The sequence below is a fragment of the Elaeis guineensis genome, chromosome 8 (genome assembly GCF_000442705.2).
Source record: "Elaeis guineensis isolate ETL-2024a chromosome 8, EG11, whole genome shotgun sequence".
Classification (NCBI taxonomy): Eukaryota; Viridiplantae; Streptophyta; class Magnoliopsida; order Arecales; family Arecaceae; genus Elaeis; species Elaeis guineensis.
In genome coordinates, this window is record NC_026000.2 from 3832440 (window position 1) to 3843653 (window position 11214).

The 11214-nt window shown below is 39.4% G+C and overlaps 1 protein-coding gene and 1 long non-coding RNA gene across 9 annotated transcripts in view; one reads left to right on the forward strand and one right to left on the reverse strand.

Annotated features, from left to right (window-relative positions):
- Nucleotides 1-6108: 6108 nt before the first annotated feature.
- On the forward strand, nucleotides 6109-10280 carry LOC105050729 (cinnamoyl-CoA reductase 1). The gene is made up of 5 exons (XM_010930857.4): nucleotides 6109-6324; nucleotides 6448-6602; nucleotides 6748-6936; nucleotides 7041-7393; nucleotides 10092-10280. The coding sequence occupies exons 1-5, from the start codon at nucleotides 6183-6185 to the stop codon at nucleotides 10243-10245; spliced, it is 993 nt and encodes a 330-aa protein (XP_010929159.1). The 5' UTR covers nucleotides 6109-6182; the 3' UTR covers nucleotides 10246-10280.
- Nucleotides 9675-11214, reverse strand: part of LOC105050726 (uncharacterized) — a 32298-nt gene continuing 30758 nt past the window's right edge. For 2 of the 8 annotated variants that reach the window (XR_012143299.1, XR_012143300.1), the window contains 2 exons: nucleotides 10361-10453; nucleotides 9675-10279 (listed from right to left, as the gene is read on the reverse strand). This is a non-coding gene — a long non-coding RNA (uncharacterized lncRNA). Of the gene's footprint in view, nucleotides 10454-11214 lie in introns of all 8 variants that reach the window. The other 6 variants (XR_012143297.1, XR_012143298.1, XR_012143295.1 and 3 more) reach the window with 4 other exon arrangements.

Consider the following 11214-nt stretch of genomic DNA (forward strand, 5'->3'; position numbering starts at 1 on the left):
TATGTGCCACAAAAAAATTCAATAAATTTTGGTGACAAAACATGGGAGATCTGGTTGGAAAATTATGACAACGTATAAAAATTAAGAGCCTTCATTGAGAAGGACTCTTCCTTTCACACGCCAAAAATAAGGGGGCGGCATTTATTTTTTGCTGTGACTTCTAGTGGGCACAGAAGAGTTCTTCTTCACTTGAAACTAGTTCAAGTTGGATAATGATTCAATTTAAATTGACCCAATCCCATTGGATCAAAGGCAACTGGTATAGGTTAGCTCAAACACCTTGAACCAAACCAATTTAGGAACTTGGGTTAATATAATGTGCTAGCATATCGAATTAACCCATAAAATTTATATTAAACTCTAATTAAATTAGATCAAGATCAAATTTCAAAATGTGTGACCCATTGGGTTCCAAATCTAGCTAGCAGTGGATCAAGACTTTTGACGTAACTCTAATCCGATGAGATTAGGTCACCCGAAGAGTCCCAATCAACTTAGACTCTTCCAAATTGATTCCAGAATTAAACTCTTTTAATTCTGACTAATCTATAAGTCAAAATTGATATCCAGCAATATGTCATGGCTACTCGAAAGATTTAAAATTTTGATAAAAAATTATCAAAATATCCTTCAGTGGTAAGTTCTCGTGTAATTCAATCTTTTAGTCAAATAACATCCTAGATGAGCTGTGGATATGAAAATATATCAAATCCAATCACTTATCATTATGTATCTCAATCTAAAAGTGATGATTCAGTTGATAATACATTAAAAAAATTTTCTAATTATCATCCTGTTTTGGCCAAAGACTTCCGAATCACCGACTTATGAGATCACATAGGATATTCGCTCCTCTTAGTATGAGTGACTGATCCCTTATTGATTATTCACAACCTCCATACATATTTCACCATATCTAGAATATGCCACACAAGGAGCAAGGAACCAAGTTAGGTAGTGAACCAAAATATGGATCCATGTACACAAGATGCTATGGTGACCTTAGATCTAAGGATCACTTACACAATTCCCATTAGAGAATCATTAGTTGACATGTAAATAAGACTCCATCTGATATTCTCTCATAGATCAATTCAGTAAACTCATTATCTAATGAGCACCCATATTCTTGTATTAGTATCACCACACAAGTGGTTGTGAGATCAACCACCCTCATTTCTGAGCATACATAGGACATGCCAGTCTTACTGATATCATTGATCCCCGACTCAATGTACCAACGACTAGGAATGTTTTAAGTTAGGGCTATCAAGGATTTAGGTCTCACTGGTGTGATCTCATTATGGCCCTAAAACATTGTATTCAGACCTATGGGATTCATTATAATCTTAAAAACTATAAGATGCAGCATATAATGAATCGAAAATATTTATTTTATTAATAATATAAATATCAATTATGTGAGTTTGGAAGATAAATTATCATAAATATCCTATCGCATCCCGTATGCGATTGGCTTGTAAGATATTATTCTTTTAGAATGGTAGTCCACATAATCCAAATTAGAGCTCCGGTGGAATGGAGATGAAAAAATTTTGCTGGCTGAGCTGACAATATAAATCTCTTAAGTGCGCTGAGAATCTTGTTTTTCGAAAGCTACATAAGCATGTAATGCATCCCAGCTACAGCAGCCACACCAAATTTAACATGTATGGAGCTAATTAAAAACCTTCGGAGCTCAGCAGCTGCAAAAAAAAATTGTCCAGCAACATAATAGCTAATCCAGAGTATTGCAAGTAGACATGACTTAAGAAGCCTACCAAAGTTCTCACAGTCAGTATTCCACTGGGAAGCAAGATTAGAGCCCAAGCAACACATATCATGAAAGAGACAAAAGAGCAAGAGATTTTTCTTCTAGACGGGTAGCCATTTCGATCCTGAGGCTTGGGAGTTGCAATGAAATCACCAGCAATGATCCAGGGACCAGGGAAGAAAGAGCACAAGTTCTTTAGTTCCAGCCAAAAGAGACGTTTCCGGGCAGTCTCGGTTGGAGCATAGACACAAGAAAAAGACCAAAACGGTGTTAAAAAATTTATCAAACCAATTGATGGAAATAGAGAACAAATTCACCTCATAATAGTTAATTTCGAATCTACTATCCTGCCACCCCACAAGAATCCCCCTAGCAGTACCGATAGCATCCTTACAGAGCCATTTGTCAATCTTCCCCCTAGACAGAGATTTAAGCAGAGCAGCGGACGGTTTAACAAGTTTGGTTTCTTGAAGGCCAACAATACAACAATTGTAGGCAATCAAGAAATCCTTTGTCGCTCTATGCTTAGAGGGCTCACCTAGACCTCGAATGTTCCAAGTGATCAAATCCATAACACGGCACAACGAAAACATAATCTAGAGACACAGCAAGGGAGATACAGAAGACCAGGCCATCCATGGAGGAGGGAGAAACCATACTAACAAGAGATTTCAAAGACAGTTCACGAACAATGGTGTCTTCTTGTCCGCATTGATAAGGACCGGATTCTCCATGTCCTTAGCTTCTAGTGGCTTGAAGTAGTGTGTCTGCGAACTACTCAATGCCGATGGTAGGATTTGAAAAGTTTAGAAGATCATTAGATTATTTGACGGTCTGCTTGCTGATCGGATCCTCGTCAATCCTATTTTTATTCACCGCAGCCAGGATCTGAAGGTGTGGATCCGATCTTGTGTCCTTAGTGTTTCTTTCGAGGGATCATTCTGAGATGTGCAGGCCAATGGTGGTTAGGAGGATTGATGCTGCTTGAATTTGGAGAATACCCATCCCTCCCAACGTGAGACTTTTTCTCTAAAAGCTTGCATGGGATGGACTTTTGATGTGCATGCTTCTCAGAGATAGAGGTATGAAGTTGCTTGTTTCATGTTCGATCTGTGGATTAGAGGATGAGTCGACTGAGCATCCCATCCTGGACTGTCCGAGGGCCGAGCTAATTTGGAGGAGGACAAACGGTCAGCCTTGGGAGATGACTGGAGACCATTGGCTGATATTTTTTCTTGAGTATGATCTGCCGGAGTACTGCTAACAGGACGACCTCTACTTGGAGGGTAGGTTGGTCTACATCACTTACCAGGTTTGACTTTTCAAAAACAACCTAGTCTTCGAGGGCGAGGTGGTTCTTGCACACCAGGTTTTGGAGAGAGCGATCTATTTGGCTGTAGAATACAGTCATTTCGATACTACTAGCCCATTTATTGATGCTCCTATTCTCTGATACTCCTTTGTTGTTTGTGCAGCGATCTGGAAGGTTATTTTCATTTCTTGGGAGCCCCCTCCTTTGGAGTTTGTCAAGATGAATTTTGATGGCAGTGTCAGAGATGGAAGGAGTGGTGCGGAGTTTGTCATCTGAGACCTGAATGCTAGGTTGTTAGCGGCTGGAGGTCCCCAGCTCTTCAAGCCTTTAATTCTGAGAACTGAGCTTCATGCTATCTGGACAGATATTATTTTTATCAAGCACGGGATACGGATGGAGAGAATCTTCATCGAGGATAACTTGCTACCATCATCGGATGGATCTGTAATAGCAGGAGATAGCTAGAAGCTCATCCACTCATTGATATTTGGACGGCACTTTGTCTCGCAGCAGGAGTGATGGTGCGGCATATCTATCGGGAGGCAAACAGTGCGGCAGACTGAATCGCATCTTTTGTTGTGGAGCACTTTAGAGATTCGGCTTGGTGACAGGATGACAATATTCCGTCGGTCATCTGAAAATTTTTGTATTCTGATTTTTAGAACTGCTTTCGTATTAGAATGACGTGACCATCCGTATGTAAAAAAAAAAAAAAAAAAAAGCAGTCGTGCATCTCCTCTGATAAATTATGGTAATGGGATGGGAACAGTCCGGTTGTTCTAGCCTAGGCTGGGTCCAATATGGAAAATCCGATTTTCAATCGCATGATTGTCAGCCCTCTGTTCTCGAAAGAGTTTACTTAGATGGCTTATCTTTCTTATTATTTTATCTTGTATGCTTTCTTTCAGACATTCTGTCTTATAAATTTTTGTTATCAATAATATTTGCTGGTGACTAATGGTAATGGCACACATGCATTTTAGTCTCCAATTTTTATTAAAAAAAAAGTTTATTGCAGGATTGATATTAATTTTATAAAGATCATAAAGTTAAATAATGGAATCATCAGTATGTTAAACAATGAACTATATAAATAAATATCCATGTTATTGAAAATTGACTTGATCAAACTGATAGTTTTCAAAAATTACATATGACTTTGTACCCTCCCCTCCAAAAAAAAAAAAAAACATTACATCTGATAGCATTACAGCTTAATTATTAATATAAATAACTTAATAATTTAAAAAAAAAACTATCCATAGTTGATTTATTAAGTAATAGAATTATCACTTGCATGGAGTATAATCTAGAATCTTATCCAAAAAGACTAGTTAGAAAGTATTAATTGAGATCCCAAGTCTCATATAAGTATCCAAGATTTTTTCGATGAATAACCGATGTGAAACTAAACACACGTCCATATGGATCCTTGCATAGTCCCTCCATTTAAGCTATGACGTCCTCTTCAGGCTAAGGGTCCAAATCTATTTAAATTCAATCATAAATACCACGATCAGTTTATCATTAACTCAAATCATCCTGTGCTGCAGTGTTTTCTGGTCTACATAAGTCATGGGCTAGATTTATTCTGATATCATCTATAATAATGCAATATCTCATCCAAAAAAAAATAACCGAAAGATATTATTTGGATTTTTAAGTCTCGTATAAATATTCAAAATCTTCTTAGCAAATAATCAACTTAGAACTAAATACATGCTTGCACAGGATGTCATAAAATCTATCCATATAAAAAATAGCATGAAAGATTATTCTGATAGTAGCATTCAATCTCATGTATAGAGGAGTTTGCAATGCAATGATACTCCAACAAGTTAGACTGAAACGGTAATGAGATTCAATTATTAGAACATTGGATCTCAACGACCAGAGGAACCCATTAAAGACCTGATCTATGTCATGGTCAACATTGGATCTCAATGCGACCAGAGGAACCTATTAAAGACCTGATCTATGTCATGGTCAAAACGCTGATAGCAGAGTCTTCCAAGAACACCTCCGAGAGTTTTCTTTTTTCCTCTTTTTTTTTTTGGTATGAACCTCCGAGAGTTTTCTAATCCCACCATCACACAATGAACATGGTGCCCATCCGGTGCTCAAGCAAATCAACTTTCGAGGCACGTATGGTGTGAGGTGAAGAGTTTGTCAGCAGACAAAATGCAGCGGTCATGATACATCCACTTCCACAGTTGAAGCACTCACTTGCTTGTCAGCCCTACTTCGACGCATGGATTGTGTGCAATCCGTTGCTTTTCTCTGACACGATCCCACTCTCAGCCCCCCTTTCCCGGTCATCTCCACATGATGAGTCGGGTGAGTGCTCTCCTTTATTTCTTGCAGACGCCAAGTTTGGAAGTCCGCATGGAATTTTTTTTATGCCGGCTTTTATCACCAACTAATCTTCCACGAAATGTTTAAAATTTAGACTTTAGACTCGTCCATTTTCCCACCAACCGGGCCGCCTTGGCCTAATTGACTAAAAACCTTTCGAATCGACCAGGTTTTGACAGCAACATCCAAGACTAATCCATCATAGTCGTATTTGCCAGGGATGAGGGATGGCTCATTGGCTCTACAAAATTATAAGAACTCATTTTGCCAACTACTTAGCTTATGCAGAGCTGCACCGTCTTTAACTCCCTTCTCAATCTAAACTTCCTGAATGACATGAACTAAGGGCATTGTGTTGGTTGTTCTTGTTTGAGTATTTGAAAAGAATTCAACTTTTTGTACCAAACAAAGAATTCAATTTTATTACCAAAAAAAAAAAGACTTCAACTTCCCCTCGTCTTTGCCCACATTGGTGACATAATTGTCCACATTCTAATTCTCTCGGTTTGCCAGGATACCACGGCAGGATCGCTCTATATGATTGCTCGTTGGTTGGTCAGAACTTACCTCACCACTCCCCACCTACTCCCTTAACCGCGGCCATAAGCTTTCTCCATACCACCTCATATATAAATTGATCGCGCCTCTCATCCGCCCCCGCCCACCAACTCTTTCTCACCTCTCACGCTCCGTCTCATCTACTGGTCCACCCAGCAGTACTCCCCTTAAACGCCGTGCCAAATGACGGTGATCAATGCTCCGACTGCCTCCGGCCACGGCCAGACCGTCTGCGTCACCGGCGCCGGTGGCTTCATCGCCTCCTGGCTGGTGAAGCTGCTCCTGGAGAAAGGCTACACCGTCAAAGGAACCGTCCGGAACCCAGGCATAAAAACAACTATGGCAAAACTCAACACCATATATAGCTAAATATGTTTACTTGCCAAAAGCTTAATTTCTTTCCCCCTGGTTTCTTCGTGTTAATTATTAGAAATCCCACTTATTTTAGATGATCCGAAGAATGCGCATTTAAAAGCTCTGGAAGGGGCGAAGGAGAGGCTCATCCTATGCAAGGCCGATCTCCTCGATTATGATTCCCTGCGGGCCGCCATCGACGGGTGCCAGGGCGTCTTCCACACCGCCTCTCCGGTGACCGATGATCCGGTAAACACTTACACCGCCGACTAGTCTTCTTGTAGTTGGTTTCTAGAATTACCAAAATCTAGCTAGCCAGCCCTGCCTACCAGATTGGATTAGATGACTAAAACGAATTAATTAAGTACACAACGTAATATGATTCTAACTCCAGGAGGAAATGGTAGAGCCGGCGGTGAGGGGGACCAAGTACGTCATCAACGCAGCTGCCGATGCCGGCACCGTCCGCCGCGTGGTGTTCACCTCCTCGATCGGTGCCGTGACCATGGACCCCAAGCGCGGCCCTGACGTGGTGGTCGACGAGTCATGCTGGAGCGACCTCGAGTTCTGCAAGAACACCAAGGTTAATTAAATATTATAAGCTCACAAACACGTACCCCAATTCGAATATTTCATATATATAAACCGTGATGGAATGAATTGCACGGATATGAATGGCGGTGGCAGAATTGGTATTGTTACGGGAAGGCGGTGGCGGAGCAGGCGGTGTGGGAGATGGCGAAGGAGACGGGGGTGGATGTGGTGGTGGTGAACCCGGTGCTGGTGATGGGGCCGCTGCTGCAGGGGGCGGTGAACGCGAGCATCAAGCACGTGATGAAGTATCTGGACGGCTCGGCGAAGACGTACACCAACGCGGTGCAGGCGTACGTGGACGTCCGGGACGTGGCGCTGGCGCACCTCCTGGTGTACGAGGCGCCCGGGGCCGCCGGCCGCTACCTCTGCGCGGAGGCGGTCCTCCACCGCGAGGACCTGGTCCGCATCCTCGCCGACCTCTTCCCGGGATATCCGGTCCCCACCAGGTAATTATGATCGATCTCATTCCTCCCTTTGCTTTTTCCTCCCCTCATCGTCCGTACATGATTACGTCACCGATACGCGGATCATAACGTCAGTCTGCTGTGCTTCTGATTAAATGGTTCCGGTGGGAGAGCGTATACGACCCTGGGATCACATGCCTTGGTCGTGAGAAATTATTGCATACACCAGGTGCAAGTCAACCAGGGCAAATCCCGGAGCGTCTTTACAGACAGACAATAATATACATGTTTCACGTTTTATCAAAATCATTTATCGTAGCATCAGCGTGGTTCAAACGCGTGGGTCATGCACTGAGAGAGACGGAGAGTTGGATTTGATTACACATGAGCTGATCCCAATCAAGATCCGGTCAGATTCATATTAAATAATATAAATTTTACAGCGATGACTAACATTATTAGATATGATCTATCATATCTACTTATAAATATATATATATTTTTAAATTACACATCAAATGATAAAAATAAATATAATTTTATATTATTTAGATTATTTAATTTTTTTAATCAATTAATATTTAAATTATAAAATTTTAAATTATATAATTATTTAAAATAATAAATTATATTCGACGGCACGAGCCATCAATTAGAGTCCTTCGTCATCTAATTGAACTGCATGAAGATCTGAATAAATATAACTAAATTTAGCACGCTCTCTCTCTCTCTCTCTCTCTCTCTCTATATATATATAAAATAAATTTTTTAAATAATAAAAAATTTTGTCAAAATCTTACGCACCAAGTCTGATTCGTGGAAGCGATAGGGTTAGGTGAGGGCTTCTTTGGGTTAGTGAAAGTTTGTAGACAGGAATTGATGCCTCGTGCACCAATCTGTTTGAATGTCTGGTGGGATTTGGTGCTGTAGGCCCCACATATAAGTTGCGTAAAGTGGATGGCTTCCGAGTTATCATATTGAATTGAGACGCACGCAGGCATGCTGAGAAATTGAAAGAAGAGAAAAATTATTGGTGGAACGTGATCCATCACATTATTTTGGAGCCGGATCCTTCCGTGCGTGCAATACACCGTATCCTGCACTGCACTGTAGAGAATCCGCACTCTTTTATTTTTGGAGTAAATTTAACTAAGGCTCAAGAGGCATTGATGAAGAGAATAGGAAATCCTTGAAAAAAATTGAATCAATCATGATTTTTGGTTAAAACAGCAGATCCATTTGTACTCCAGCCATTTTGTTTTCGAAATTAGGATCCAACCACTTTACAAAAAAATAAAATAAAATAAAATAAAATAAAGGAATCCAACCGATAATTTTTCGAAAGATGGATATCTGTCTTCGGGACATTTGGGGCCCAGTGTGGGAACGGGACGCGGCTGGTTTAACCCAACCCCATCGCTGACACAATTTCAAAAACCTTTTTCAGACATCTCTAGGTGCGATTCCGACAACTATGGATCCATACGCGGGGGGAGATGGAATTTTGGATTAAGTAGGTTAGGTTTTGTCGGAAAAGATGGCGAGATAATTTGAAAATGACCAAACCGCTCCCAGCTTTTTCTTTCTTGACGATAACAGTTATACTATACTGATTTATTAGTACATTATTAAAATACTAATTAGTACGGCTATAATATTCATATATTGATATTTAGTATAATATTATGTTATATGATAAATAATATAATATACTATATCAGTATCAATATTATGATATCAACATATTATGTTGAAATTATTATACAAATAATACATTTTATTTTTATTATACATTTATATTTATATTATATCAGAATAAAGTATTGTGAACTAATTTTGGAAACACAAATTTTTCTGATTCAAGAAACATGGTTAGAATTTTTTAAAATTTTAATAATTAACATCATTCATTATTTTAATAATATTTTAGTTATTTTTAAATTAACCGATATTACAAACAAATGGAGGATGATGGATATTACAACAACAAATTTGACAAATACAGATAAATTTTACCTTTTCAATTCTCAAATTTCATCCAAATACCATTTTTTTAATCCGAGAAATCCATGTAAACGGAAAACAACAAGAACCGTAATCGGGATCATAGCATCAATCCCATACAAAAATAAAGTCCCCTCTGCAGTAAACCGACCCAAATTTAAATCCCCAAAATCCCAATCCCCTTTCCAAAGTGGGCCTGACAAACACCTGCTAACCAATTAAAGCTAAAGCTTTATATTAAAAAGAAAAACACAAACAATCGAAACAGCAACCAGGAAGGAAGTGCCAATCTGACTTCAAGATGGGCACCCTAAAAAGGTCAAATAAGTATCATTTATTAGGCAAAAGTTAATAATGATGCAAGACTAGTTCTCCAAGAGCAGTTCTAGTGTGACTAAAATATCTTTAAGAAGCCAAAAATTTCACTCAATATATATGGCAGTCACTCTTTTTTCCTTCATCTACTCTCATACAAACAGTTGTGAAACATCTCTTTGGTGGAACTGTAACATATATTTCTTAATTTGTTTGAGTGAGATTTCTCAATTACTCTATCATTTCCGAAATAGTTAACTTTTTGAGCCTTCATGATTCGATGGCGATCATTTTGTCATATACTCACATCAATTGTTATGGTTACCATGCTACCCTCTTCCACTGTTCCAATGTTGGCATTAGACATTCTTATGGTTGCTCATTTCTTCGCACTCATGGATCGAAAATCATGGCATTGCAGGTGCTCCGATGAGGTAAATCCTCGGAAGCAGCCATACAGGTTCTCGAACCAGCGGCTCAAGGACCTCGGTCTCCAGTTCATACCGGTGACTCAGAGCCTCTACGAAACAGTAAAGAGCCTCCAGGAGAAAGGACACCTCCCTATCATATCTTGATGCTGCTATCACAATCTTGCACCACCATTGCTTGCTGCAGAGGACTGTAGACACATGAACTACAGAAAGACCACCAACCTACCACACTACCATATGTAAAGAATGGCACACCAACCTGCTACACTACAACATGTAAAGAATGGCACTCTCTTTAAAGGTTGCTGTTCATTATATTCCGATCAGAAAGTGCAATATTCATCCAAAGCACCTGTTGGAGTGGACTGAATTAAAATGTAGTTTTTTTCCCCAATTCATAAACATGCGAATGCTCCATATTGTAATTATATATTAATGTTTAAGACAGTTTTTAATTATATATTAATTAAAAAAAATAAAAATAAAAACCGACACATTGGCCTGCAGGTGGATGGCTGAATGGTAACCAAGACACATGTCGGAAGAGGACATCCCTTCTCTTATTTTGTTTCATATTGTTGTCACAATTGGATTTTACGTGCATCGATCTATTCCTATTGCTTCATGAAGATACATATACTTACAATCTAAGATTCCATATTTCTGTGTGTGCCTGCACAGTTTGTACGTTTCATAACTATGTATAATGTTTTCTTTACTATTTTCTATTGCAATTCTGAGATTTAAAATTCCTAACTACAGTTTTTTTTTGGAGCAGTATAACCAAACTGAAATGAAACATTCGGAAGGTCTTAATCAGATGATAAACAATTGTGCACATGCACTAAAACCAGCATGACGTATTTCTTTGAATTTATAAATGAACGGTACAATGGGGGTCCTATGCTCCACAAAGTGCTGGTTTTATCTGGCTTCTACATGCCCTAATCCAGCACTTTCCCCAAGAAAACCATAAAAGAAAAGAGATGTAGATCCAGCACACTTGAAATCAGTCGTCAAAATTTTGAACCAACAAAAATATGTGTAGATGCATGGCATGCTGCAAGTTGCCAGCTACACATGCAGACACACAATAAGACTACCCAGCCTGGA